The 27,990-nt window shown below is 40.7% G+C and overlaps 1 protein-coding gene across 1 annotated transcript; it reads left to right on the top strand.

Annotated features, from left to right (window-relative positions):
* TMEM165 (transmembrane protein 165) lies at window positions 1–27,069 on the top strand. The gene is made up of 6 exons (XM_065914287.1): window positions 1–408; window positions 10,735–10,960; window positions 20,832–21,007; window positions 21,563–21,745; window positions 25,377–25,482; window positions 26,258–27,069. Exons 1-6 carry the CDS (start codon window positions 208–210, stop codon window positions 26,332–26,334), a joined length of 969 nt encoding a protein of 322 aa, XP_065770359.1. The 5' UTR covers window positions 1–207; the 3' UTR covers window positions 26,335–27,069.
* Window positions 27,070–27,990: the final 921 nt, after the last annotated feature.

Below are 27,990 nucleotides of genomic sequence, written 5' to 3'. Positions count from 1 at the left end.
GGCCGGGGGAGGACCAGTCGCCGGCGGCAGACGCCGGCCCGCCCTGTCTCACGTCCTCCGCTGGTCACTTCCCGCATGCCGCAGGCTCCTCCCTGAGCCGCGGCGGCGAGGCGTGGGGGGCGCGTCCGGGAACGGCTCGGGGTCGAAGCTTCCAGTCGCCCGCACTTCCTCCTGAGACGCCGGTGCGCGGCTGTCTGGGCGGGCGGGATGGCGGCGGCGGCCCGGGGTAGCGGCCGCGCATCTGCGCCCGGGCTGCTTCTGCTCCTGCTGGTTCCTCTGCTGTGGGCCCCGGCCGGGGTCCGGGCCGTTCCCGACGAAGCCCTCAGCCACCGGAACAAGGAACCGCCGGCGCCTGCCCAGCAGCTGCAGCCCGCGGCCGTGCAGGGCCCCGAGCCGGCCCGGGTCGAGGTGAGCGGGACGGGCCCGGGAGGGCGAGGCTGCGGAGCCGGCGGCGCCGGGTACCAGGCTCGCCGCTGCGGGAGCGCCGCCCTCGACTCAGGCTGCCGGCGCGGGGAGGGGAGCTCGGCCCCGGCTTCCCGGGGTGGAAGACCGGGAGTGTGCCCTTCCCGGGTGGGCCCTGGCCTCGCCCGGCCCCTTATGGGGGAGGGGAGAGCAGAGCTGGGAGGCCGCTGCAAACCTTTAGTTCGGGAGGATGCAGATGCTGCTGAGGAAGGAGGCGTCCTGTTGATCAGATGGATCCTAGAGAGCTAGAAATACTCATCCCAAGTAGAAAGTTTTTAATGGAGGGCAGCTGGGAGGCTTTTCGTATTCTCTGAGAATAATAACATCTGTCATTTCATTGTTGAAACAGCTTATCCCGGACTGTTTACCAAATTCAGCGCTGCACACCCTGTGATTTTTGCCAAATATATGTGGATAAGGAATGGTGACTGTTAAAAACGTGCTCTGGCTTGCAGGAAGTAACCCTGAGGAATGCAGAGGAATAGTCTGTGTGCAAGCAGTGTGGGATGCCAAAGACTATAAGTGTACCAGAATCTTGCATTTTGGCCTTCACTAAGTAGATATTAACATCTTAATTTATGTTAATAAAATCACTTAGTGACTAGTGTTCAAAATCTCAGCAGCGTTTTTATATTTAATCCCACTCTGGGCTCTGGGCTTTCTCCTCGTTTCCAGTGTGGATTTCTGAACTCAGATCCTCTGTAGTCTTTTCTAGTAGAGGACGTGGGCACTCAACCATCACATTTCCACCCCAGGCTACCTCCAGCCTGTCCTCACCTAGCTCATCTTCCTCCCATTGAATTGCATTGTCCTTCTCAGAAATCTTCAGTGAGTTGCCTGTCTTACTGATTTCAGTCCAGCCTCTTCAGCAGGATATTCAGGTTTCTTGGTAATCTGACCGCAGTCAACACCTCCAGGCTTTTTAGCTCGACTCCCAGTCATACCACTGTGCTCACATCCAAGGCCTGCCATGTGCTCAGTTGCTTTCCAACAAAGACCTTCAAGTAAAAGGGGTTTAATGAGCTTGAAGCCCACTGATCAGAACCTTTCCCACTTTTCAAGAAGCAGCAGGTTATCTCCTCTCTAAAGACCTCCCTGAAATTTCCCGACTAAAAGTGATTTCTGTCTCCTGCCTGTGACTCCTGGGTCCAGCTGACCCAGCTTGCCATGTCCACTTTTGAAATTGAACTGAAATGCTGATTCATGAATTTCATTCTTAATGTTCATCTTTCAGCCTTCTGTCATCTCACTCCTTATCAGAAGTTTATTTTAAAGCAATAAATATTGGGGGTTATGTTATCCAGGTCTTACATTAAAGTTTTGGTCATATAGTGATTTTTGAGATACAAATAGTGGTAGGTATGCTGGTTGATACCCTTTTGGACAGCTGGGAGAAGTATAGCTGTGTTAAAAAAAAAAAAAAAAAAAGGCAATAGTGTCCAGTGACCATATTTAAGTGTCCTAAGAGTCCTGTCTTTAAAACTGGGGATGTGGAGGGAAGGGACAGGCACAATATAATTTTTGTTTTTACTGTTTTGATATATTCTTGGTGGTTCTTCCTTTTTTTTGTTTGTTTTTCTTTTTTTTTTTTCCATTTATTTTTATTAGTTGGAGGTCAATTACTTTACATTGGTGGTGGTTTTTAGACACTAGGAAATTATTCTGTATTTTAGTAGAATCTAATTCTTTTGTTTTTAATTGTATTTTCATGTAGCTTTTTGTTTTAGCTCTTTTTTTTTTCTCTTGTATTACAGTATGTTGGAAAAGTTTTTTTCACATATTTTCTAAACTGTGTAATATAAGTATCATTTGCTTTTTTTTGTCCACTTGGTGGAAGTCAGAGTTCAGTTTAATAGCCATGTAGGCAAGGATTCAGCATCACTGAATATTGAGAAGTTTCAAGTGTTTTGCTTTGCAACTACATGCAGCAGATCATTTGTAGGATACATAAATAAATGTTTTCATGCCATTATGTTAGTGCCACTATGTTAGTTTCCTCTTTTGAAAATGGAGAGGAAAAAAAAATCTCCTTTATTAGGAAGCTTTCAAATGTAAGATGTATTGTAAAAATGTAGTTGTATTTTATAGGGTGCTTTGAAGCAAGATTACTGAACTTCTAATAGGATTTTCTACATTGAATTTTTTTTTCTCTCTCTATAATCAGGTAAAAAAAAGTTGAGGGAGTTTACTCATAGTTAAAAATAAACCCCATTTCACAAACCCATGAAAAAAGCACTGTTGATTGCTGGGATCGTTTCATTTCTGCAGTTTACCTCTAGTGACATACTGTTTTTTTCTTATTCCTTTCTTGGGTCAGGGACTTCAGATAGATTTAATGGAGGTGATTTGTAATTTGCTATGTATTCTGGAAGGCTAAAGAAGGACTGCTTTGGTTTCAAAGCACTGTTGATAAATCCACAGAAGCCTACCTCTCAACCCAGAACAAATTCTCTATACTGTATTTCTACTTTACTGTTTCTTGGCATTTCTTTTATGTAGCATCTTTTAACACAAAGCTTTTCACGCAGTATTTTTAACTTTTTTCTTTTTTCATTAAGTTTCAGTCCTGTTCCATCTAGTCCAAACTCCCAGTTCTCTTTACAGCTAAGACTGAAGCATTCAGGCATGAAGACCCTTGTCTTGCTCATTGTTGCTTCAGAATGAAGTGATCTGATGTTACTGCATTTATTTTTTGGTGTTCTACTATCAGAGCAGTTAATTTAAAAAAAATCAATGAAACCGGATACATTTCAAATGTCAAAATTTATAAACACATTGCAAAACTGTAACATTTATAAAAGCAAACATAAACATTCATTAAAATAAAAATGTAATTATTAAATGTTATTCTAATATGAATTAACAGTAAATTCATAAAAAATTTTAAAAAACTAAGCCATCCACAAATAAAAAGATGATCATGAATATTTATAATAAAATGTAATTTATTTCTTTATTTTAATGCCATCTTTTAAAACCAAGTTTATCAATGGTGTCACAGTTTAAGTTACACGTGTATTTTTACACACATTTTTCCAACTTCAGAAAGGTTTTTCTGACTTGATACAATAAAGCAGTGGCAAGGAGACAGTTGGAAGCCAGTTTTAAGCGCTTTCCTATAACTCCTTTATCTTCAAATAGTCTCACTTCTTGTGTGGTAACTTGTTGAGGAACTTTGTTTTTGTTTTTGCAGGGACATCAATCTCTTTCTTGGTAGCAGGCTGTAGGTTTTGTTTAAAAGAAAGCATCTTCATCTTCTTTAGTTTCATTATGTGTAGGTGGAGATTCTGACGCAGCTGTCTGTATCAGTTTTAATACATGTGTGTTCATTTAAACTCTGGAACTAGAATAGAAATTATTTTTTCATTGTTAATTGCTATTTTCTTCCTTTTCTTGAAGATAAAGAGAAGAATCTTTAGATATTTAGAATATTTTTATTCTAAAAAGTGAAAGGTTATTCTCTAAATGAGGGTGCTTTTTCACAATTTTTCAATTTCAAACTAATTTTAACTTTAAGTAAAGAAGAGTTATATTAAGTTTTTTGCCTTTGGTTTTTAATTATAAGTTATTGACCCTACTCTCAGGATGTAAATAATTTGGATTTTAGATCTAAGTCTGCAAGAATGGTATTTGTACGGAGGAGAAGAGTGTATTTCATTACTTTAACGCTGTGTAACTGACCAGTGGAATGCCAAAGTTGGAATTATAGTCGCTGCTTCTGACCTTTCTGTACTAATTTAAATATTTGCTTCTGTGCTAGGACTTTCTGCCTTTCTTCTGTGATGGACAAAACTGTCACCGTTTCCAAACTGTTCATGTGCCCATACTCTTGACCTCTAGTACTTTACTTCCTCAGTATCTTTATTCTCTCCTTTTCTTTATTTGGTTCCTTTTTATCTGCTTACACATTCCCACAGGTTTCTCCCGTTTGGAGGGGGTGAGGGGAAAGGCAATTGTTTTAACTGCTTGATTGCATTAGTTTCTGTTCTTCAGCTTTATAAATGAAATTTCTAACTAGAGAATTACCCGCTTTTTCACCTTGCTTTAGTCTTCTCTTACCTGGCATCATCCCATGTCTTTATATTGAAATTTCATTTTTGAATGATACCTGTAACCTAATTAATTGCTAAATCCAGGGCTCTTTTTCAGTTCTTCTGTAACACTATTAACTCTACATTTTTAAGAGCCCTACTCTACCTCAGTTTGTATGAACTTGAGGAAGTTATTTAACCCTGTTGGTTCTCAGTTTCTTCTTTTATGTTAAATTGGGATAACAGCTTTAAGGTTTTTGAGTATCAAATAAAACAGTGTATATGAAAATCCCTGGCGTTTAGTTAGTAGCTCAGTGAAATGGTGATTGCCCTTAACTTGACCATTTGTGGTGGTGTTCTGCCTGCCTCTCTAAATATCCAAGACAATTTTCTCTTTGTTTCCCTCCTCCACTCCCTTCCCTAAATATAGATATTGTCTGAAGTTCATTTTTTTCAAAGTAATTTCTGCCTTTTCCCTTCGAAATCTAGTCTTACGAAGCTCTAGCTGATACATTCAGGTTACCAGCAACCAGATACATACCTTGAGACTATGCTGGTCTAAACTCAGGTGTTTCATTTCTGAAATCTCTTGGATTTCCAAACCTCTTGGAAATCTTTATTTGAAATGCTTTTTATCCTCAAGTCGAACATGTGTGAAACCAAGCCCCTTATTTTTATTCCTCTTTCCCATATACCTTAGAGGAATATGAATAGCATCTTTGCCTTTTAAAAATTCTATTCTTTTTCTTTCTCATCATGTACAGGATTTTTTCCTTTATTTTGTCTTCAACATGAGCCTTGTGCAGTAGACCTCCTAATTAATTGGTTCAGTGGCTGGTATTCTTTACTTTCTGTCCTGATCTATTAGTCACAGTGCCTTAATTACGTTTGTGTCTTCCACTCAAAAACTTTAAAGGGCTTCTCCCCTACCTCTGAGCTGGTCCATAAACATACAGGCTTTTCAGTGTGGGCCCAGTTTATCTTTCTTATCTTACTCTAGTCATTCATCTGATGGTTTACTCCCTGTTCTCAGAATAAAGCCTGTTTTCTTTCAAATTGTCAGTCCAGGGAAGGAGGTCGATGTACCTCATGCATTTTCAAGTTATCTGCTCCATGGGTGACTAGCACACATCCTGCTGAGACTTTCCAGGAGCTTTATGAAATGAGCCTCAGAATTGATTCCTCTGCATTGGTGAAAGGTTGCCCCGTAGGGTTTGACTCCTCCACACTTCTAGGTAGTGTAGTGAATAAGGGTGTGCAAAACAGTTACTTTCTGGTTGGATCTGCCTGAAGCCTGTTACAGCTTGCAGAATTGATCATCCATGGCTGGAGTAAGAGATTGGGTCAAGTGATTTTTGAAGTGGTGCACAATAGGTGTCTTTAATCATGAGCATGGTGAAAAATCCAAAAGGTACAGAAGAATGTAGGATGAAAAGTGTGTCTCCTCTTGTTTTCTAGCTCAGGGGTCAGCAAACTAGTTTATCACTGACTGCCTCTTTTTGTAAGTAAAGTTTTATTAGAATAGAGCTAGGCCATTCATTCAAGTATTACCTATGGCTGATCTCAGACCATAGCACCAGAGTTGAGTAATTACCAAAGAAACTTTATGGCCCAAAAAGTTAGATATTTGGCCCTTTAAGAGAAAGTTTGCCCACACCTGTTCTAGTCATCCTGGTTCCTTCCCTGGCCACTGTTACTGTTTCCTGAGATTTCTTGAGCATTAGCAACTGTGTGTATACTTTATAAACCTGCCTGACTCCCCCGCCCCTTAATATAATACAGTGACCACATACATAGGGCATACTTTTTTTAACTTAAAAATGTCTTAGTGATTTTTTTTTCTTAATAGTGTATATAAAACATTCTTACTTTTAGCCCATAATATTCCAGTAATGGAATTACCATTTATTAACCAGTTCCCTGTGTATGGGCATTTAGTTATTTTGTCTCTTTTAACTATTACAAATGACAACAATATGTTTATACTTGTTTCTAGTACAAAAAGGTTAACTCCCTGAGTGTTCCTATCTCAAACTGTTTCAGTCCTGTACTTGCCATGACTCACTGCCCACTGTATGCCTTCACTTTGAGGAGAGTGGGAGCCTTAGGTGCTGGAGCTGCTGGGGTAGGCATTGCTCAAGAGGTTCCACAGAAGTTGGATCTTGAGGAATCTAGATAAATAGGAGGATAATAGGAAGGTAGGAAGGGAAGTAGGACTGCATGATAGAAAGCTTGTGGTTACCAAAAACTCGTACTCTTGGACTGCACTGTTCGGTACTACAGCTGTGAACCATGTGACTGCTCTTAAGCACTTGAAAAGATGTGGCAGGTCCGAATTGAGAGGTGCATGAGATAGATGTGTGCAGTGAATAGATGCACACTGGCATTGGAAGATTTGGTAAAAAAAAAAAAAAGGGTTAAATATCTCATTAGTCATTTGAAAAATATTCCTAGAGTAGTATTTGGGGTCTGTTGGGTTAAATAAAATAATATTTAAAATAATTTTATCTGTTTTTATTTTTAATATCTGGCTAACCACTGGACTGCTAAAGAATTCTCTAGAAATTAAAAAGCCACATTATGTGGCTTTTGCATTATTTACTGTTGGACAGGGTTGCTCTGGCTCATCCTTCACTAGGAAATGTACGGTTCATTTTGGGAATTAGTGTGTGATTACATGGGACATGTTGTATAGTTACCAGAATTAAGTATTTGTATCTCATGTTCTAGGCTTAAGAGGGTCATGATGAAGTTCGTTTTGGGGTGATGTAACTGGTCACGTTTGTGGTGTGCTGTCATAACTGACCGTGACTGTTTACTGTGTGTTAGGCACCGTTCTCAGGGCTTTATGTGTAGTACTTCACTTAATCCTAACAGCAACCTTACCAGTCTGTGATAGATGCCCCTCATCCTAGAGATGTGAGTTGAGTCACAGGGAGGTAGACTTGCTGGCCCAAGATCATACAGCAGCCAGGAGTGTCTTGGCTCTGAACTCTGACAATCTGACTCCTGAGCCCATGTATTAAACCATTACATTCTGCCCCTCTGAAGTTGAACTAGGAAAAGAAGCTGGTCCCTGCACATAGTAATTACTTGGGTAATTGACAACAAATGAATGAATAGTAATTGATCATTTTCTGCATTTATTAACATTTTAAGTTTTTAAATCTTCTGTCTTCATAGTGGTCTTCCCAGGTGGCCTAGTGGTAAAAGCATTCACCTGCCATGCAGGAGCTGCCCAAGATGCAGATTCCTTTTCTGGGTCAGGAAGATTCCCTGGAGGAGGAAATGACAACCATTCCATATTCTTGTTTGGAAAAGTCCACAAATAGGGGAGCCTTGTGGGTTACAGTCCATGGGGTCGCAAATGGACACAATTGACTGTGCATACACACACATGCACATACACACATCTTCATAATACCCTGGTACTTTTGTTTTCAATTCTTAATCACACCACAGTTGGTGGCTCTTTAACACTAATTTGGGCTGTCCAGGACCAGCTCAATATATAACAAAAACTATAAGTTGATTTTTTTTTTTTATGTTCTGTATACAGAAAGATTTTAAGAATATGTAGTTTTTGTTTTGCTGTTGTTGAGTCACTGAGTTGTTTCTGATTCTCTGTGACCCCGTGTACTACAGCATGCCAGGCTTCCTGTCCTTTACTATCTCTCTGAGTTTGCTCAAACATGAGTTTGCTCATGTCCATTGAATCGGTGATGCCATCCAACCATATTATCCTCTGTCGCCCCCTTCTCCTCCTGCCTTCAATCTTTGCCAGCATCAGGGTCTTTTCCATTGAGTTGGCTCTTTGCATCAGGTGGCCAAAATGTTGGAGCTTCAACTTAAGCATTGGTCCTTCCAATGAATATTCAGGGTTAATTTCTTTTAGGATTGACTGGTTTGATCTCCTTGCTTTCCGAGGGACTCTTAAGAGTCTTCAACACCATAGTTCACAAGCATCAGTTTTTGTTTTGCTTTGTGCTTATAAGGCAAGTTTTATTTTATCCTCATAATTTCGTAGAGGAATGGAGAGGCTAAGTAATGTGGCCTCTGTTTTATAGCTGGGAAATAAAGAAACTATGAGAATATGTGTTTTGATGACTATTGTGTTTGTTTTTAAAAGTAAACATTTTCTGTTTGAAATTGGTTGTAAATGGTATATATTTATTCCTAAAATATTTTCTTAGATTTTGGGTCCTAAATTTTTGCAACAAGATTTGCAACAAGCGTTTTTTCATACAAAAAGTATTTCCAAGAGGAAAATGTTGCATTAGTGAAAGCTGAATGAAAATGCATATATTTTTTATCATGTTTAATGCTCTTGCTGCTGCTGCTGCTGTTGCTAAGTCGCTTCAGTCGTGTCTGACTCTGTGCGACCCCACAGACGGCAGCCCACCAGGCTCCCCCATCCCTGGGATTCTCCACGCAGGGATGCTGTAGTGGGTTGCCATTTCCCTCTCCAATGCAAGAAAGTGAAAAGTGCAAGTGAAGTTGCTCAGTCATGCCCGACTCTTAGCGACCCCATGGACTGCAGCCTACGAGGCTCCTCCGTCCATGGGATTTTCCAGGCGAGAGTACTGGAATCGGTTGCCATTGCCTTCTCCGCTCTTAGGATATCGAAATAGAAAGGAAACTCATTTTCAAAGGAAAACCAGCATAGTTGGAATGATGATGGAGAGAAAGTTAGAATCTCTTAAAATGGTACTTTGTTAATCATGAGCTGGCCTTCCAAGGCTGCCCTTTCGATTTAACGCTGACGCCAAATATTTTCCGAATTGTTAAATTTCCCAAATCTTTACCTTAGAGGTCTAGTCTGAGTAATGCTTTAATAAAGTTTTCTGATCCTTATCGTGGACTTTGGAAGTCAAGTTTATATCATATGGGTTTCCCAGGTATCTCAGGGGTAAGGAATCGGCCTGTCAATGTAGAAGACGCTAGTTTCATCCCTGGGTTGGGAAGGCCCCATGGAGGAGGAAACGGGAACCCACTCCAAATATTCTTGCCTGAAAAATCCCACGGACTGAGGAATCTGGCAGGCTACAATCCATGGGGTCACAAAGAGTCAGACACAATTGAGAATGCATGCAGGCCAGCAGTCCATTTCAACCTCTGGAAACCCTCATGGGGTAGAACTCTTTTCTATGTGTTAAGCTAAATATAACCTGCCACCTATAACTTTTTACTTCTACCTCTTGGGCCCACAGAGACTTTCATATAGACATTCTCAGTTATTGGAACATAGGCACCCAGTCCTTATGTGATTGTTTTAGAGCCTGAGTTAGCAAACCCTTTTTTTGGTCATGGGCCAGATAATAAATATTTTAGGTTTGGCCACGTATTTGTAAGCTCCCTTAAGGTCTCTGTTGCCTAATGTTCCTTTCCTACTTCTCTCCAGCCCTCTCCCTCCCTCCTTCCCTTTTTCTATTTTTGCAATCCCATAAAAAATGAAAAAAATCATTTTCAGCTGGATCTGCTCTTACCAGTAGCTTGCCAGCCCCTGGTTTTAGAGTCTCTTCTGTCTGAAGTAACCTTCAGAGAGCAGTGGCGCCCTCTTAGAAAGTGGTGCCTCAGAGCCAGTACAGAACTCTGGGTGAGGGCTGGGAGGCTCAGAAGATGGGCTTGTCGTTAACTCTTTAAAGTGCTTGCTGCTTTCTTGGAACTTGGTCACATTTTCAACTCAGAATGGCCTTAACAGCAACAAAGACTCAGCTTATCTTCTTTATTAGGCCGCGTTACAGCCTAAAGTATTGGTGTAGGACCATCCATATATCCAGCGATATTAGATCTCAGCTTAGCTAGAGCCAGCTCTTCCTCTAGCCTACTGAGAACTTTCTGGATCCTGCTTTGTTCTCTTAAGTATTCATGAAATTTCTCTCAGCTTCCTGTTACTTGAAAGTTTGATAAGGATACCTTGGGTCTTACACCTAAATTATGAATAAAGATTTGAATGAGGCATAGCTAAAAACTCAATTCACATGCATTTAGAAAATAAGGTAATTTTAATGTGTGACTATAGCTGGTCTCTGGTCTTTTTCTAAATTGTTTTGTAGACTTGTGCTTGGATTTCCATTTTAGCAACCATCAATCAGAGGTTGCTGTCATCACTAAGGCAGTGGTTAGATAGTAAATAAGTCTAATGACTACAATAGAAAAACAATCTCAATTCACCTACAAGTAAAATAATTTAAAATAATGACTTTTTAAAATATAGCTAATATGTATTTTCTAATTTCAGAAAGGATTTACACCAGCTGCTCCAGTTCACACCAATAAAGAAGATCCAGCTACCCAAACTAATTTGGGGTTTATCCATGCATTTGTGGCTGCCATATCAGTTATCATTGTATCTGAACTGGGTGATAAGACGTTTTTTATAGCGGCCATCATGGCGATGCGCTATAACCGTTTGACAGTGTTGGCTGGTGCTATGCTTGCCTTGGGCCTAATGACGTGTTTATCAGGTGAGTGCTCTTTCCTCTTGATGCGTCTGTTGCACTTAAGAGAAAGCGTGGTAGCGCCGGGGCCTCCCTCAGTGGCTGAGCGCGCAGGCGCATGGTGGCCTGGAGTCACTGGATCGTTCAGTTATGTTGGAATTTGGTCCGTGTTCTAGAACTTAGGAAACAGAAAATGTTTTCAGTACATAAATTCCTAAAAACCATATTGCACTTTTAAAATTAAACTTTTAGCTATTCACAATCAAGATACATGCTCCTCATTTTTTTTTAAAGATTCTTTTCCCATTTAGTCCATTGCAGAATATTAAGTAGAGTTTCCTGTGCTATGCAGCTGGTTGTTGCTAGTTACCTATTTTATATATAGCAGTGTCTATACGTCAGTCCCATTTTCCCAATTTATCTCTTGCCACCCAGCCTCCCCATTCCCTGGTAACTATAGGCTTGTTTTCCGTATCCGTGACTCGACTTCTGGTTTGTAAGTAAGTTCATTTGTACCCCTACCCTTTTTTTATTTTTTTAGATTCCACGTGTAATCTATGGGCTTCCCTGGTAGCACAGATGGTATGGTACAGAATCTGCCTGCAATGCAGGAGACCTGAGTTCAGTCCCTGGGTCAGGAAGATCCCCTGGAGAAGGGAGTTGCAGCCCACACTAGGCAAGAAGCCTAGGGAATTCCCGTGGATAGACCATGGGGTTGCAAAGAGTCGGCCGCGGCTGACTGACTTCCACTCACTCACTATGAGCAGTGTCATGTAAGAGCTGTCTTTCTGTGTCTTGCTGACTTCACTCAGTAAGTGCTGCATATAGCTGCAAATAGCATCATTTTGATCTTTATTTATTTATTTATTTTACTGCTGAGTAATAGTCTATTGTATGTATGCGCCACATCTTCTTTATCTAGTCCTCTGTTGATAGACTTTTAGACTGCTGCCGTGTCCTGGCTGTTGTGTGCGGCAGTCACCATTTGGGTGCATGTATCTTTCTGAGTTATGGTTTTCTCTGGGGGTATGCCTGGCTGGGTCATATGGTAGCTCTGTTTTTAGTTTTTCAAGGAAACTCCATACAGTTCTCCATAGTGGCTGTACCAGTTGATATTCCCGCCAGCAGTGTAGGAGGGTTCCCTTTTCTTCACACCTTCTCCAGCATTTATTGTTTATAGACTTTTTGATGATGGCTGTTCTGACCGATGTGAGGTAATACCTCACTATAGTTTTGATTTGCATTTCGCTAATAATTAGTGATGATGAGCACCTTTTCATGTGCTTTTTGGCCATTTGTATGTCTTTAGAGAAATGTGTATTTAGGTCTTCCATTTTTGATTAAGTTATTTAGCTTTTTGATATTGAGCTGCTGGAGCTCTTTGTATATTTTGGAGATTAATCCCTCGTCAGTTGCTTTGTTTACAAATATTTTCTCCCATTCTGAGGATTGTCTTTTTCTTTTGTTTATGGTTTTCTTTTGCTGTGCTAAAGCTTTTAAGTTTCATTAGATACCATTTGTTTATTTTTGTTTTTATTTTAATTACTATAGGAAGTGAATCAAAAAAGATCTTGCTGAGATTTGTGTCAAAGAATCTTCTGCCTACGTTTTCCTCTAAGAGTTTTATAGTGCCTGGTCTTAGATTTAGGGCTTTAATCCATTTTGAGTTCATTTTTGTGTCTAGTGTTTAGGGAGTGTTCTAATTTCATTCTTTTACACGTAGCTGTCCAGTGTTCCCAGCACCACTTACTGATGATACATACTCCTCATTTATTCACTAATGCTAATATCCAGATGGAAAAAAAGTAAAATTATTTATTCGATTCAGAGTACTCATTATGTTTAAAAAGACGATTTTAACAAGCAAATGTAATATGAATTTAAATATTGTGTAATAAATGTTAAAACACTTAGAAGACAAACATTTAAAAAAAACAGCTATAACAATTTTACCCAATATACCAAAAATTAAATAAGTGAGAAGGGTTAAGTAGTTTTTCAGAATGATTTTAGAGATATGCAAGGAAGAGGTCTGAAGACCACCGATACAGCTTGTTCCTTGAGATAGGCCCGGTGAAAGGAGCTGTCAGTGCCTTGATCCTTGCTTTCACTATGGATATTTTTGCTTTCTTTTTTTCAAGTCCAGATAAATTTATTTATATCTAATATCTAAGAAATAGGACTCAAGCCATCACAGAGAAATGCATGTTTCCTGTTGATGGACATTTGGTAATCACATAATGAGGAGTCATGTTCAGTGTATTGTGTTCTGTTAAGCTATCCTTACCCATTATTAGTAAAGGATTGAAACATTCTTAGAGTCCCAGTTTGTGTTACTTTTGACTTACTATTATATAGGCTTCAATTAAAAAAAAAAAAATTAAGACCAAGAGAATGTAAACCTAACACTAAATAATTGAACATACTTTAGTCTCTGATTCAAAAGCTACCTTGAGCCATGTAGTTGGGTGGAAAAGAACGAGTTTCCCCCTTAGCATCAGACTTGGATTAAAGTTTGATTCTGCCGTGTTTTAACCTAATGACAAGTTACTTAATCTCTTTGGGCTTTAATTCCCCATCTGTTAACTGGAGATTGTATATAACTGCCTCATGGGGTTGTGGTTTGTATTAAAACGAGCTCTTAACATTTCAAATACTCATTCACCCTTCTCTTTCAGCATGCCGCCGATTTCTCATGAAACAGTACAGGACAGTTTCTATTACTGGCTGCTTGGATGCTTGTTAACTTCTGTCTTTTTAAACATATTATAATGAGTATTTTACTGAATTAAAGAATTTACTACTTTTCACATGTGGGTATTAGCATTAGCATTATTCATATTTCACAGTAAAAACAATTTTCTCTTCAAAAGCAAATTCTGATTCTAGGAAAGATAAGTGGGGCGGGTTTTAAATGGTGAAGTCATTTGTTTGGAATGAGTTTGAATAATACCAGAGAATTTTATTTTTGAAGCTTCCATCTGAAGGACAACTGGAAGACTGTCCTCTCTCTGCCCCTTCCCTCCTCGGACCCTGGCTCCATGCATTCTCCACCTCTGCTGGCTCTGAGCGGGGCTAATCTCTCCTGTCCTGACCTTTGGCCTGTCTCCCTCGGACTGCTGGTACTGACAGCTCCTCTCATGTGGACTAATTGAAGGAACAGGCTGCATCAGTGGTCTTCAAACCTCTTCCCTGTATATCTCCAAAATTATTTTGAAAGACTGTGCCCCCTCTCACTTTTCATCTTTAGTTCAAGAAGTTTCAAAGATAGAGTTTTTGGTATGTTGAACGTTAAACTGTTATAGTTGGTTTTTATCTTATAAGTGTTTTAACATTTATTACACAGTGTTTAAAAATACATATTACATTTGCAAACTGATTAAAAAATAAATTCCATAACAAAAGAAATCTCTGATGGCATACATGTTTAACACAGTCTTTCAAGGTAGTTGAAACCCTGCCTCACTGCTCAGATCTGTTTGCCACATTGTTTTCTCATCAGCCTTGTCCACACTGAACTGGTGCACCCTGGATAGTTTGAGTTCAGTGCTGGGGAATTTCAGCAGTCTCTAAGTGTGGGGATATTGCTTTCCTTTGTGAAATTTCCAGTTTGACACTGTTGTTTTTTTTTCTTGTTAGCATTCCAGATTTGCTCCTAAACTGGCTTGCCTTTGCATTCTGAGCCCTTTCTCTGCGTTCTATTTAGGGGCCTGGAACTGCTTTTGGGGGGTGCGAGTGGCAGGAAAGGCATGAAATCTGACATCTTGAGCCTGGAGCTGAATCCTGCCTCTACTGCTTGCACATTATGCAAACAGGAGCAGGTCACGTGGCTGCCGTTTGCTGAGCACCCTCTGTTGCATGACACTTCAGGCCCTCTTTAGGACAAGCCCCTGTCTTGTTCCACATGGACAGAGAGAGGGACATATTACCCATCCGTGGCTCCCAGGCAGTGGAGCTGAGACTCAGAGGCAGCTGTGTCTGACTCTGAATCCAAGGGTTCCGATGGCTTTCTTCAGGATAAGAGGTTGTGCAGGGGAGGTGGGTGAAGCCTGGAGGCTGCAGAGCTGGGGGAGCTGGGGGCCCCCAGTCTTTCCTTTGAGAAAAGTTTGCTGTCATCTGTTTGATAAGTAACATTTTATTGGGAAAAGGTTTGAAGCTAAAAAATCATTGGAAAATAATTATATTTTTACTCCATTATGACTTTCCAAGTTATTTAAGCCCCTGGAGAATCTTTGCTGTAAACTCAGGATAATAATAGCACCATCCTTAAAGAATAATAAGATTAAATGAAGTAAAACAAGCAAGCCATCTGGTTAGTTCTACACCAGTTAGTTCTCTTCCTCCTTATCATAAAAAGGCTTTGCATCTAGGTATGGCCCAGCTGTGCCCAGGACACAACTGTTGAACCATTTATTTGGATATTTTCACATTATTTTTAATGCATGTTTATTGCTCAGTCGTGTCCAACTCTCTGACCCTTTGGATTTGGACTGTAGCCCACCAGTCTCCTCTGTCCATAGGATTCTCCAGGCAAGAATACTGGAGTGGGTTGCCATTTCGGTCCTCCAGGGGATCTTCTCCAGCTAGGGATCAAACCCGAGTCTCCTGCATTGGAGGCCGATTCTTTACCTGCTGAGCCTTTCAGGGAAGCCCTTAATTACAATAAAAGCTAATTAATTCAATAGATACTTGTTTAGAACCAACTGCTTGCCTAGAAATGTGTTGGATCTGTGGCCAGGGATGCCTGGTGGAAGAGGGGTGGGCTGCTGGGTAATAAAGCGGTTCTGAGAGTCTCCTCCTGCTGCATCTCACCCTGGAGAGAACTTGATGTCTGAACAGCCTCCGCCTGGCATTCTTGTCTCTAGCTTTTTTCAAAGTTTCTCACTAAAATTCAGACCTATCAAGAGAGGCGCTTCTCAGTTTTTGTGAGTGTATTCCTTGGGAGGAGCGACCATAGAAAACTCAAGGCAGATGTGGGTGAGGGCCTCAAAGGGATGAGCTGGGAGATGGAGCAGCTGTGGGCTTGCTAGGCGGCACTGTGGTAAAGAACCCACCTGGCCGATGTGGGAGACTTGGGTTCGATCCCTGGGTCGGGAAGATCCTCTGGAGAAGGAAATGGCAACCCACTCTAGTGTTCTTGCCTCAAGAACCCGGTGGACTGTGGAGCCTAGTGGGCTACAGTCCATGGGGTCGCAAAGAGTCGGGCATGACTGAGCGACTAAACAAGAGGCAGCTAGCTGTAAGGTTACCATGATTTTCTTCCTGACTTGGCCAGAGTGGGCCTGCACCAGTTGTCCCAGGTCTTGGGTCTCCTTGCCCTGTTTTAAAATATGGTGGACTTTGCTGGTGATTCGGTGGTGAAGGCTCTGCTGCCATTGCAGGGGACATGGGTTTGACCCCTGGTGAGTGAAGTTCCGTATGCTGAGATGTGGCCAAAAATAAGATGCAACCAGTGGAATCTAAATATCATTGGGAGTTTGGTCCTTACCTTCACCAACACCATCATTCCTTTAAAAAAATAATAATAAATAAACATTTGGAAATTTACATTGTTCTTTTCTCTCCTTTAATTCTTATTTTCATTTACTTTCCTCACAGAATTTTATTCCTATGATAAATTTTTTGCTTGAAAATCTTTTGCGGATCACATTGTCATATTTATCTGTAGCAAAACACCTTTAAATTGAATTGTAGAACATAGTGAAAATTTCCTTTATCAAGTCTATAAATGTTAAAATTTTCTTTATCAATTGAGTTATAGTTACTAGGCCAGAGTTGATCAAAATAAAATATATCACAGATTTAAGTAAACATTTTTCAAAAGTTGGAAATGCATCTCGTAATGAGATGATAGAACTGTACTTTTAAAATTGTCCATGGATGATACTTATTGCTAGAATGAAGCTAGGTTTAAAGTCAATTCTGATCTTTAAAAAAAAAAATATATATATATAAGGGCTGAGATATTTTATTTACGAAAGGAGACAGGAAGGAGTTTTGTTATAGCCTTGTCACTCAGTTCATTGAACTCCTGGGTTGTATGCTAAAAATCACATACTAATCTATCACCAAGTGATTTTAAGTGATTTACCAACTGACAACTTAATAAGGCCTTCTGTCAATTTTGTTAAAAAGCAGTTGGATACCATCAAGTATACCAAAAAAACTTTTCTAAAATTCATCAAATGACTGTACTTATATATATTAGTCTTTCATTTAGAGGTCCTTTGTTTAACTGGACATATTTAGAAGGAAGTAGTTGAGAAAATTGAAATATTTTTAATTTCAGTGTATTTTTATCAATAAGGGATTTTAAAGTTGTGTCATATCACATGTTTAATGGGGCCTTGGAGCTACAGATTTAGCTCAATTTATGAAAAATCTCTGTCACACTGCCTAGTTGCCGTGATGATTGGTCCATAGTAAACCGTCTAAGTCAGACTTATTTTGTATTAGAAAACATTTACTTGGTTTTTTAACTGAATAAACGTGATACATGTCCCCATGCAACTGTCTGTCTAGAATTCTAAGGTGGCTGGCTGGCGGGACTGGGCCTGGAAGCCCCGCCAGGCTTGAGCTGCCTGGGCAAGTAAACCACTGAGATTTAGTGTCTTTGTGACGCTCTTTGTTATAGTGAGACCCTGCCTCGGGGAAAAGCATGCCCCTGGCTGGGCGGTGAGAGCAGCACAGTTTCTGAGTAGAAGTTATTCCTGCTGAGGCCAGCCCTGTTTCCCACCCGCGGCCATGGTTTGCAGTGCCTGTCGTGCTGTTATTTCAGTGCCATGGCGTCGGAGACTTGTGTAAGACGGGGAGGCCCGGAGCCCTCTGGTTTGTGATGCCCTGACTCGGTATATCAGGATTTCAGAGCCTCTCTTTGGTGCCCTGGGATCTCTCTATTCTGTGGGAAAGGCGCTGTAGGAAGCTGGGTGAGAGGCGTCTTGGTAGAGGGGCAGAGGGCAGCTGTGGCGGGGTGTGGGCATGGAGGACCCGCACCTCCTCGGCTGCAGGCAAGATGGGTTCTAAGGGAATGTGCCTGTGGAAGCTGAACTTAACGCAGATGAGATCTCACAAACTTCATCTTCCACAAACTGGAAAGTCTTTGTGTTTCAAAGCCTTCAGTAATCAGCTTTCCTAATTACAGAGTTTAGTTTTCATTTTAATGAACCCCTCACACCACATTCATGGGCATTCTCATCTTTTTATTCTCTTGGTTTCTAAGACACCCCCTGCTTCTAGTTACAGTCTTATCTCTGAAAAAAAAAAAAAGGTACCGTAAATATCGACATTCCGCATAGTTTTTAACCCTTGGCCCATTTTTTCCCCCTCAACTAATATTCTTGTGCCACATGTTTTCAGTTTAATTACTTGTAAGTCAGTGATTTTTTTACTTGATGCAAATCACTTGCTTAAAGAGAAATAACCTCTCATTGTCCACAGAACCAAAGTACTCGAGTGTCTGAGGAAAGGCTTCCAAAGAAAGAGGAAATAGAGGGACAGTAACCAGGGAAAGAAGAACAATGTTATAGTGCCAGATAGTTGTTTGCTCTCTATGGAGATGTCAAGGCAGAAATCATGGGATTGTGTCAGTAAGTAGTTCTTTTAGATTATCTGGAGATAAAAGGAAAACTAAATTGAGGACATTTAAAAGATTTGCTGCATTTCTAAAATTTTTAAAAACCATTTATGGAAAATATTTTAAATTTACAAAGTTGCAAAAATAAGATAGTATAAGGATACCTATATACCTTTTATCCAGATTCACCTGTTAACATTTTTACCACATTTGCTTTAGCATTTGTGACCCCTCTATGTCTCTATATATCTCTAGGTGTACAATATATGTGTATATATGCACATTTTATATATCTGTAGAGAAAGTATATATATACACAGTATACATCTTTATAGACATAGATTGATACATTAATCTTATCATCCATATTTTAATTTTGTCAGTTGATCTGATAATAGTCTCTGTCCTCCTATAGAGGATCTAGTCTAGGTCAGATAGTACATTTAGTTCTTTTTAGTTTTTAATCTGAAATGTTTCTATAGGCTTTTCTTACGTGTTTTATAATACTTTTTCGAAGATACATCCCCCTCCCCCTTTGATGGGCAGTTCCTCATTTTGCATTTGCATAGATTTTCCCTCGTGACTAGATTGGGGCTATGCATTCTTGACTAGAAGAACACTGCATAGCTGACGTGTGTCCCTCTGAAAAGTATCACATCTGGAAGCATGTGATGTCCATTTGTCACTCACTGATATTAGTTTTGATCTCCCAATAAAGTGTGCACTGTCTTTTTATCCTCCCTCACAGTTAACTTGTAATCTTTTGGGAGACACTTTAAGACAGTACAAATACCCTACTCCCCATTGTTTAGCATCAACTGATGACTCTTACATGATCTGAACTCTACCTCGATGCTTGCAAAATAATGGCTAGTTCCAGTACCCCATCCACATTTACCAGTGAGCCCTGATATGCTATTCCAAGAAAGAACTCACCCCACTCACATTGGTTTGTCTGTTTATTAATATAAACTGATGAACTCCTTCTTTTCAGTGGTTTATAATTAATTACTTAACTATATTGTTCCTTAAATTACCAAAGATAGGGCAGCTGGGGACCCCTCCAGGCTGATGACTCCTGTGTCCTTGTGACATGCTATTATTTGTTTTTGTTCTTCCTTCCTTTCTAATATAACAAGATAGTGCAAGTTTGTCTTGTACCTACTTTGCCCAGTCCTGGAATTAGCAATTTCTCTAAAGAGCCTTTTAGTGGGAAGCACATTAGAAACCAAGATCTGAGTGCAAAGCTGCTTCATTGTTATTGAGACATTTGGGCCTTTTCAGTGGACAGAACTAGAAAATATGTCTGCATTGTGTGTCGGGGGCACATATACACACAAACGTGTATAACTTATTGATATGCACAGAAGCATAGGTTTACATTTCTAAACATGATTTTAAAGTCTTTTTCATTTTGTAATACAATGAATCATGGAATGGTTCACCTATGCAGTTATGTATCTGATTAGGCAGTTTTAAAAGTGTTGTGCCCATTTTAGAAAAAGAGCTGGTAAAGTGAAAAGTAATTGTATTTATTACATATATGGAAATGCCCTCTGGCTCTGCCATAGTTTTTAATTACTAACTTCATATTATCAATGTGAATGTGTTTCACAGTTAGGGTTTGGGTTCTTGATATAGTTCCAGGTATAGTTTTTTGTGTAACTTATACAGTTATCCCTCTATACTTTAATGAGAGGAAAGAATACTACTGAATAAGTTTGAGTCTGTTATGTATATATGTGTGTGTGTGTGTGTGTGTGTGTGTGTATGGAATTGTTTTTACTTTGTAAGGTATATTTATTTTAAATAGTTGGCAAAGAAGCACAGTTTCAGTCATGCCACATGAGAATCTTGTCATGATTCTTCACGGTAGAGGTTTGTAATTTAGATTTGTGATGAAGAAATACCGTGTTTACAGCCTCCAGGCTGTAAGACCATGAGATGTGTAGAGCGCATCAGTTACTCTCCTGACTAAAGTACTATGCCCTGCGTGACCTGTGTCAAGCCAGCCTCTGGCAGAAGGTGTTTGAAGAGGAGATGATTATCTTTAGATCTCACGAGAGATCTGTGTGGAACCTCTGCTGCCTTCAGCTGCACCACTGATTTCTTGCTAAACTGATAGATAGGTCATTGGTTAGACCTAAGGGCTCAATATTAATGAAGGGAAAGAAGTAGAATTTAAGGTTCTTACCTGCTAGCTTCTCATGTGAACCATTTTCCCTTTAAAACAGGGGTAAATGATGACTTCTCTGAAGTTAGCTGTTTCTTTGGTTGGTGTATAATCTGCTAATTAATCAGACATACCATTGCATTTTCTTGCAGTTTTGTTTGGTTATGCCACCACTGTCATCCCCAGGGTGTATACATACTATGTTTCAACTGCATTATTTGCCATTTTTGGCATTAGAATGCTTCGGGAAGGCCTAAAGATGAGTCCAGATGAAGGTCAAGAGGAACTAGAAGAAGTTCAAGCAGAATTAAAGAAAAAAGATGAAGAAGTAAGTCAGCGTGCTGTTGAAAAGGCACTCAACTATTAAGAGTGAACACTATCTAGAAGGTTTCCCGGGTCATCCACATCTGTGAGATGTGTGGGCTGCACAGAAATAGCTTATTCTGTTTGGTTTCCATTCTTACATCTGGCTGTGATAGGACTGGGTTAATGGAAATTTGGTAGAGAAAGGCCTCGGGGATAAATGTCTAACACTTGTAATCAAGTTTCTTAATTAGATTGATTATAAGCTCCTGAAAAACAGGAACTTGTGTATAATTTTCTCTGTTTCTTTCCACAGCATCTAGGGTAACAAATGATCAATAAATAATGTTTTATTTATTTTGTTGGGAAGAATTGGAAAAATTGAGAATATTGTATTTCATTTGTTGCCATGTGAGACCAGTGGCTCAAAAGACAAGTTTGGGATCACATAACCTTAGCTTCTGAGAGCATATTCCCATAGACTTTAAACACTCTTTAAAAGAAATATTAAGCATTTGGGGCTATACTGACTTGGTTTCTGGGGTTAATGTCTTTTTTTTTTTTTTTTTTTTTAATTTAGTTTCAACGAACCAAACTCTTAAATGGACCAGGAGATGTTGAAACGGGTACAAGCACAGCAATACCTCAGAAAAAGTGGCTGCATTTTATTTCACCCATCTTTGTTCAGGCTCTTACATTAACGTTCTTAGCAGAATGGGGTGATCGCTCTCAACTGACTACAATTGTTTTGGCAGCTAGAGAGGTGAGTGGTACTTGAAGATGACTGCTTCTGTATTAAAACTAACACTACTTTGCTCCAGGTCACTGGGCCGAGTCAGGGTGGGTCAAGGGATGAGTTGATATCCTTGACGGTATGTTTCAGATCTAACACCTCTGCTCACCTTTGAAGCCGACCTTCCCCAGTCGCTACGGTCAGTCAGGTTAGGCTCTCTTGACTCCTCATTCAGTTTTGCCAAAAGGACGGTGTGGCTGTTGTTTTGGCTTACTTTTTTATTTTTTTCTTTTCTTTTCTCAAAACCTTCCTTTATATATTTGTTGAGAACATAAACTGGTATATTATTATTAAAGGCCAGTTTGGCAATAAATACCTAAAGCCTTAAAAGTAGTTATCTCTGGGTTCTTCCATTCCTTGTGCTAAAAAAATAATTTGTTGCAAAGGTTACTTAGAAGATACCAAGGCAGAGGACACCTCAGATCATCTTGTCCTAGCCTTTTCTTTACGGATCAGTTCCTGAGGCCCAGAGAGACTGGGCGGCTTGTCACCAGGACTGAAGCTAGTTGTTGGTAGCAGGGACAAGGACTAGAGCCAAGACTGTCTGCCTTCTAGGCTTTCCTGCTGTATCTTGTTCAGAGTTGTCAGGTGCCACTTTGTAAAAGATAACTTTTTAAAGAAAACATTAAATCCTTATTTCTTTTGAAGGGAGTAGTGAAGTTTACGTGAGGGTCTGTTGTTCACACAGATTAAGATCTGCTGAGACAGTTGTAGGACAGAAATGCTGCTACTTCTCAGCTCTTGTTGATCTTAACTGATGCTGTTTCTTATGGTTTTATATCTATTAAATTACATTGTTTTTAGTCAGGTGGTAAGATTTTAGATAGCAAGCTTGATTTGAATTTTTTAACTCCTAGGAGGTATCTACCATAAAAGAATGAGTTGCTTAGCAAAGGCTGCAGTTCAAAATATAAAACAAGAATTGAAGGCCAGGGCTAAAATAGTTAAAGCTGGACAGTTTTGTCAAAGAAGCCTCAAAAATACTGTATTTTGGGAAAAAAGGGAACTCGATTTTTCGTTTGAGTCCTATGTTTAAAAATAAACTTTCTTTTTAAACATCATTTTAATGGCTTTGCCCTATATTCTTCTTGACTTATAGCCTTTTTTACTGGCATTCAGATTGCCAGAACTGGGACTTGAAAGCAAGTGATGGTTTCGTGGTGGTGGTGGTTCTGCCACGCGAGCCGTCATGACGGCAGGGTCGTTGCTCTTTTCTGACACGGTCCCCTGAAGGGCAGAGTGCCCTGGACAGGCTGCACGCCCCTGGGTTCCCGTGGCCCGCTGCCCGCCGTGCGGCGTGTGCGTCCTGGGGTCGAGTCTCTTGCCACACTGACTGCCGCACGTGAGCACGTGACTGCGGCGTCTGCTTCCGGGTGGTTTGGGGCGGGAGCGAGACGATGCGTGTGGGGTCCCAGACACCGGGAGCACCCTCGGCGCCGCGGGGACAGGCGACGAGCTCTTCAGGGCACACATGTTCTTGTCTATTTTTGTTACTTTAATATTCTGCATTTGGGGGGGGTAACTTTTTTGTATAATCCATGCTGTAGTCTAGTTCACTCCATTTTAGTCTAAACTTCATTTCTATTTCCAGTAGAATTCAGCGTTCCCACTTTGAATTTCACAGAATCCTCTAGTGTCCTTTGAGATGTTCATAGGTACTAAACAACAACAAAGAAAAAGGTTGAGGAAGAAGTTCCAGGGTCCAGTAAGTTTGGCAAATACTATAATGTGGCTTTTCGTTTTGAAGATGGAACATAAAAAATAACAAAGACTGAAAAATCCTGTATTAAAGGAACCATTTAATTTTATTTAATCCAGTGATTTTTCAGGTGTCATTTTAAAATAGAATGAAACCACCTTCTGTTAGTTTTACTGGTTGTAATACACAGATTTGCGGAATGCAGTCCCACTCTTCCACTCCGCATGAAAACATTTCCAGCTGTCTCCATTTCCCCAGTTTGCACACACACCGCACACCCCAGAGGCGGGCCTGCTTCCTACTTCACGGAGGAAAGCAGAAGTCATTTCTTCATTGCCACCCATCACAGTGGTAGTCCTCTCCAGCCTATTTGGGTCTCAGCCCTCTATGCTCCCACTTAAAGCTTAGAATCTTTGCCTTTCTTCCAGCCCAATCTTAGCATTTTAGCATGCACAAGATTTTCTCATCTAAAGAATTTCTACCCCCTTCCTTAATTCTGCTTCTCTTCCAAACGTAAAGCTTCTTCGTGCCCTGCTTCCCTCAGTCTTGGAGAGCTTGGCTGTGACGGGAACAGTAGGTTCTGCTTCCTTGCTTACTAAACAGACTGACTGCAGCTTCTGACTCAGCGGCGTTTTAAGTTCACTGCAGCCACAGACGGGTCCTGCCGTGGTCTTCTTGGGAGGCTGCTTACTTGGTCACCTGTTCAGTCTCCCTCGGGCTCCGCTTCTGCTGTCATCCTTCAGGGTTGCCTTCCTCGTGATCGTGTCGTCAACACCTTCCTCCCTTCTCTCCTGGGATGATTATGTTCAGTCCCATCGCTTCTTCTCCATCGAACTCAGCTGACTCTTGGACTTCTCTACTTGTAACTTCTGTTGGCATCCGTTTTCCTTTCTTCCTCTGCCTATTGTATGCACCTTGGTATCACTGCGGTTCATCTAGAGTTATGGGTGAGGACCCCGAGTGTCCAGCCTGATGTTTTCCCACCTGTCATCTCATTAAGATGTACCAGTCGCGTTTCAGCCTCTCTCATGTCTGTCTGCCTTTCTCCGCCTGGTCTCCCGCGCCAGCCCAGGCCAGCATTCTCCTGCAGGGTTGCTGGAGGAATCTCTCAGTTGATCGCTGGGTCTTGTCTTCTTTCCATCCAATTCACTTTAGACTTAACTTTTAAAGCACACGCTGTGTCACTCCCCAGTTAGAGACCAATCAGTGTCTTAAAGTCTACACTCGAGGCTTCACGACATACCCCCTCCTGCCATGATGGACTCCGTGCCTGTGACTCACTGGTTCTCTAGAAACGCATGGGTGTCCATGGCTGTCTCCTGCTGCTGGCCTGCTGCCAAGTCAGGTGGTCCAGCTGAAGGACAACTTCAGCGCTGTCTTTCCTGGAAGACTTTCACTGATCTCCCAATCTGCCTGCCTCCCGTCTGCTTTGGTGGCAGGTGTCTGCTGAATGGTACTGTGTCCTGGTGCTTCAGCTCAGCAGAGGTTGAGAGGCAGGGTCTCTTTTCTTAGGAAGCATCTTTAGACAGCGCTGTGAAGGCTGGCATAGTTCAGAGTAGCAGATACTGCCAGAGGGAAGAGGCGTCCAGGCTGAGTCTCCTTAGCACTCACTTGAGTGAAATACTGCCTGTGAGATAGGTTTAGCAACTGCTGAAAGGCTGAATTAGGTTTTTTTGATCTTGCACATTAAGTTTATTCTCCGTTTATCTCTAGTCTTAGGTATAATTGGAACATATTCCTTCAAGCAGCCGCTACTCGTTTTATAAATTACACACCTGCATTTGTAGAACTTTCCCCTGCGTTGGTGTTGTTACTGACCTCTTTTCATGGCTGGAAAGCAGCTCTCTTTCTTGGGGAGCAGTTTCCACCTTGGCTTTAGATGAACGTTACCCTTGTCCCCAGGACCCCTATGGTGTGGCGGTGGGGGGAACAGTGGGACACTGCCTCTGCACTGGACTGGCGGTCATTGGAGGAAGAATGATAGCACAGAAGATCTCCGTCAGAACTGGTAAGTCTTCTATTTTTTGTAAATGAGAAAATACCATTTAACGTTCAGAATCACTGAGGTTAGAAAAAGTGTGTGTGTCTTCAAAAGTAGACCATGTCTTTGTTACAGTAATCAGAAGTCCAGTGTATTGGTTCTGCTATTGCAAACATGGGCTGTTTTTCACATGTGTGGATGTTAGTAAAATATAAAGTCACGTCAAAGCATTACTGGATTCATAGTGGCTTTTTGTCAACATATTTAACTCAGTGAAACAATTATGTAGACATTTGAGAACTTTTAAGCTTTGAAAACATACAGAATTGGGAATCATAGGTAGAGATTATATGTACTGATTCAGCTGGAAATTTCCTGTGTAGCTGATCTTAAAAATGGAATAGAAGTAGTCTCTTTGCTTGTTCAGAAGTTGTTGAAAATTTAATTTTTTTAAATTAGAGTGTAATTGCTTTGCAGTACTGTGTTTCTGCTGTACAGAAGTGAACCAGCTATATGTGTACATGTATCCCCTCCCTTTTGTCCTTCCACCTGTTCAACCCCCATACCTGGGCTTTAAGATGAGTTATAGTCCTGTTGTTGCTTGTCAGCATTGTCTGAATTTAATATAATTCTGGAAAATAAACTGATTCCTAACTATTGAGAGTTGGGCACCTTAAGTATTTCACTGTGAAAATGAGGTTGGAGTGTCTCTGATTCGTTTTCAGTGTCCGTTTACTAGAAGAACAGGCAGCATCCTGACTCGGGGGGATTTGCCTTTAACTTCTTTCTGTTCTCTTTACAGTGACGATCATAGGAGGCATCGTATTTTTGGCGTTTGCATTTTCTGCACTATTTATAAGTCCCGATTCTGGTTTTTAACGTTCATTTGTATTTAGTTTAAGATAGGTAACTTTATGTACATAGTGTATATTACAACTAAAAGTGATGGAAAATACTGTATTTTGTAGCATTGATTTGTGAGTTTGACCCACTTAATGGAAGTATTATGTCCAAAAGAAATAATCACTGATTCTATTTGCAAAATGGATTTTTAAAAGAAACCTGATATTTGTGTGAGTTTTTCCTTTTCTCCAGCATAATTATGTTAATATAAGGTCTCCGTTTTTATTTTATTGGCTTCTTTTTTTTGGCCAGGGGTGAGGTGGGGGTAGTATTATATAGAGAACCGTTGTTCAGGGGGGTCTGCCACTTGATTTTTTTTCAGCACTGACTGGCCCCTTTGTAAATTTTCTCCTGGATAACCAAGGTGTTTTAAGATATTTACCTTAAAATTATTCCTGGGGGAAAGAATGAATTAATTTCTATCTTTTAAAACATTTTCCTGAGCCAGTAACTAGTGGTTTAATCAGAAGTCTTTTCAAAGTTTGTCTTTTAAGAGCAAGAGAAAGGTATTGCTGTTATTAACATGACAACTGTTTGCCAGGTACTTTCCTCCTCTTTTTTAATTGGGTAGAAAACCCAATACAGTAACAGTCAATATTTGACCATGTGGAATTACCAAATCAAAAGAGAATACTGTGAGTGTATTCATATTTTTTCTATATTGAATAAACAATGTAATATACAACGTAAAATAAAAGTGGTATGACCATTGCTTGCTTTTCCTTGTGTGTTATGCTAGCTTCTAATTTTCTAATTTCATCAAAGTCATATTGGTGTTTATAGACCCGTTTCTGAAGTTGACTGTCCTAAAGCACTATCTTAGCCTTCACAATCCTAAAGGAGATCAACCCTGAACAGTCACTGAAGGACTGAAGCTGAAGCTCCGATGCTTTGGCCACCTGACGCAAAGAGCCGACTCACTGGAAAAGACCCTGATGGAAAGATTGCGGGCACAGGAGAAGGGGGCATCAGGATGAGATGGTTGGATGGCATCACCAACCCCATGGATATGAGTTTGAACAAACTCTGGGAGATAATGAAGGACAGGGGAGCCTGGCCTCGCTAAGAGTCAGACATGACTTAGCAACCGAACAAGCCTTCACAAAGTTCTGTAAGGCAGTAGGTACTAAATGTAAAGTTTTTTTTTAAAGGTTAAATAACTCTTGGTATAGCAGGGGATCAAACTGGACAGTTTACTTCTAGAAACCACAATCACAGATTATGGTGAAGGCCGCCTCATCACAGCCATTTCAGTAATCACTGTCATTTAAGTTGTCACTTGCGTACCAAATGTTCCATCTGAGCAGCACACCTGCTTTCTCCCAGCAGCCGCTACAGACCTGAGAACAGTTCTGCAGAAACCTCCACGTGCTCCTTGTGTGAAGGGTACCTAAGAGCAGACCCAGCGCAAGTCGGGTGTACCGAGCTACCTACAAAGTGCAGTGTACGGTCACTGGTAACGTGAAGAGACTGGAAGAGCCCAGTGAATCACCCAGCATCCTCAACGCAGCAGTAGCTTTGTGGGAGACAGCTGACCACTGCTGTGAGGACATCTAAACATGACTGTCTGTTAAAATGCAGCAGTTCACGTATTTCTGAAAAAGTCATTTTTAGAAACTTTTCTACCATGTA

This window comes from Muntiacus reevesi, chromosome 22 (genome assembly GCF_963930625.1).
Source record: "Muntiacus reevesi chromosome 22, mMunRee1.1, whole genome shotgun sequence".
NCBI lineage: Eukaryota > Metazoa > Chordata > Mammalia > Artiodactyla > Cervidae > Muntiacus > Muntiacus reevesi.
Note: the sequence above shows the minus strand (reverse complement) of the source record. Positions and strands in the feature narration are given on the sequence as shown.

Bases quoted from the DNA above. Each gene is read 5' to 3' on its own strand.
- TMEM165 (XM_065914287.1), top strand. From the start codon at position 208: ATGGCGGCGGCGGCCCGGGGTAGCGGCCGCGCATCTGCGCCCGGGCTG. The intron at 409-10,734 runs GTGAGCGGGACG...TTCTAATTTCAG, and splicing joins CCGAGCCGGCCCGGGTCGAG to AAAGGATTTACACCAGCTGC. The intron at 21,746-25,376 runs GTGAGTGGTACT...CCTTGTCCCCAG, and splicing joins TTGTTTTGGCAGCTAGAGAG to GACCCCTATGGTGTGGCGGT.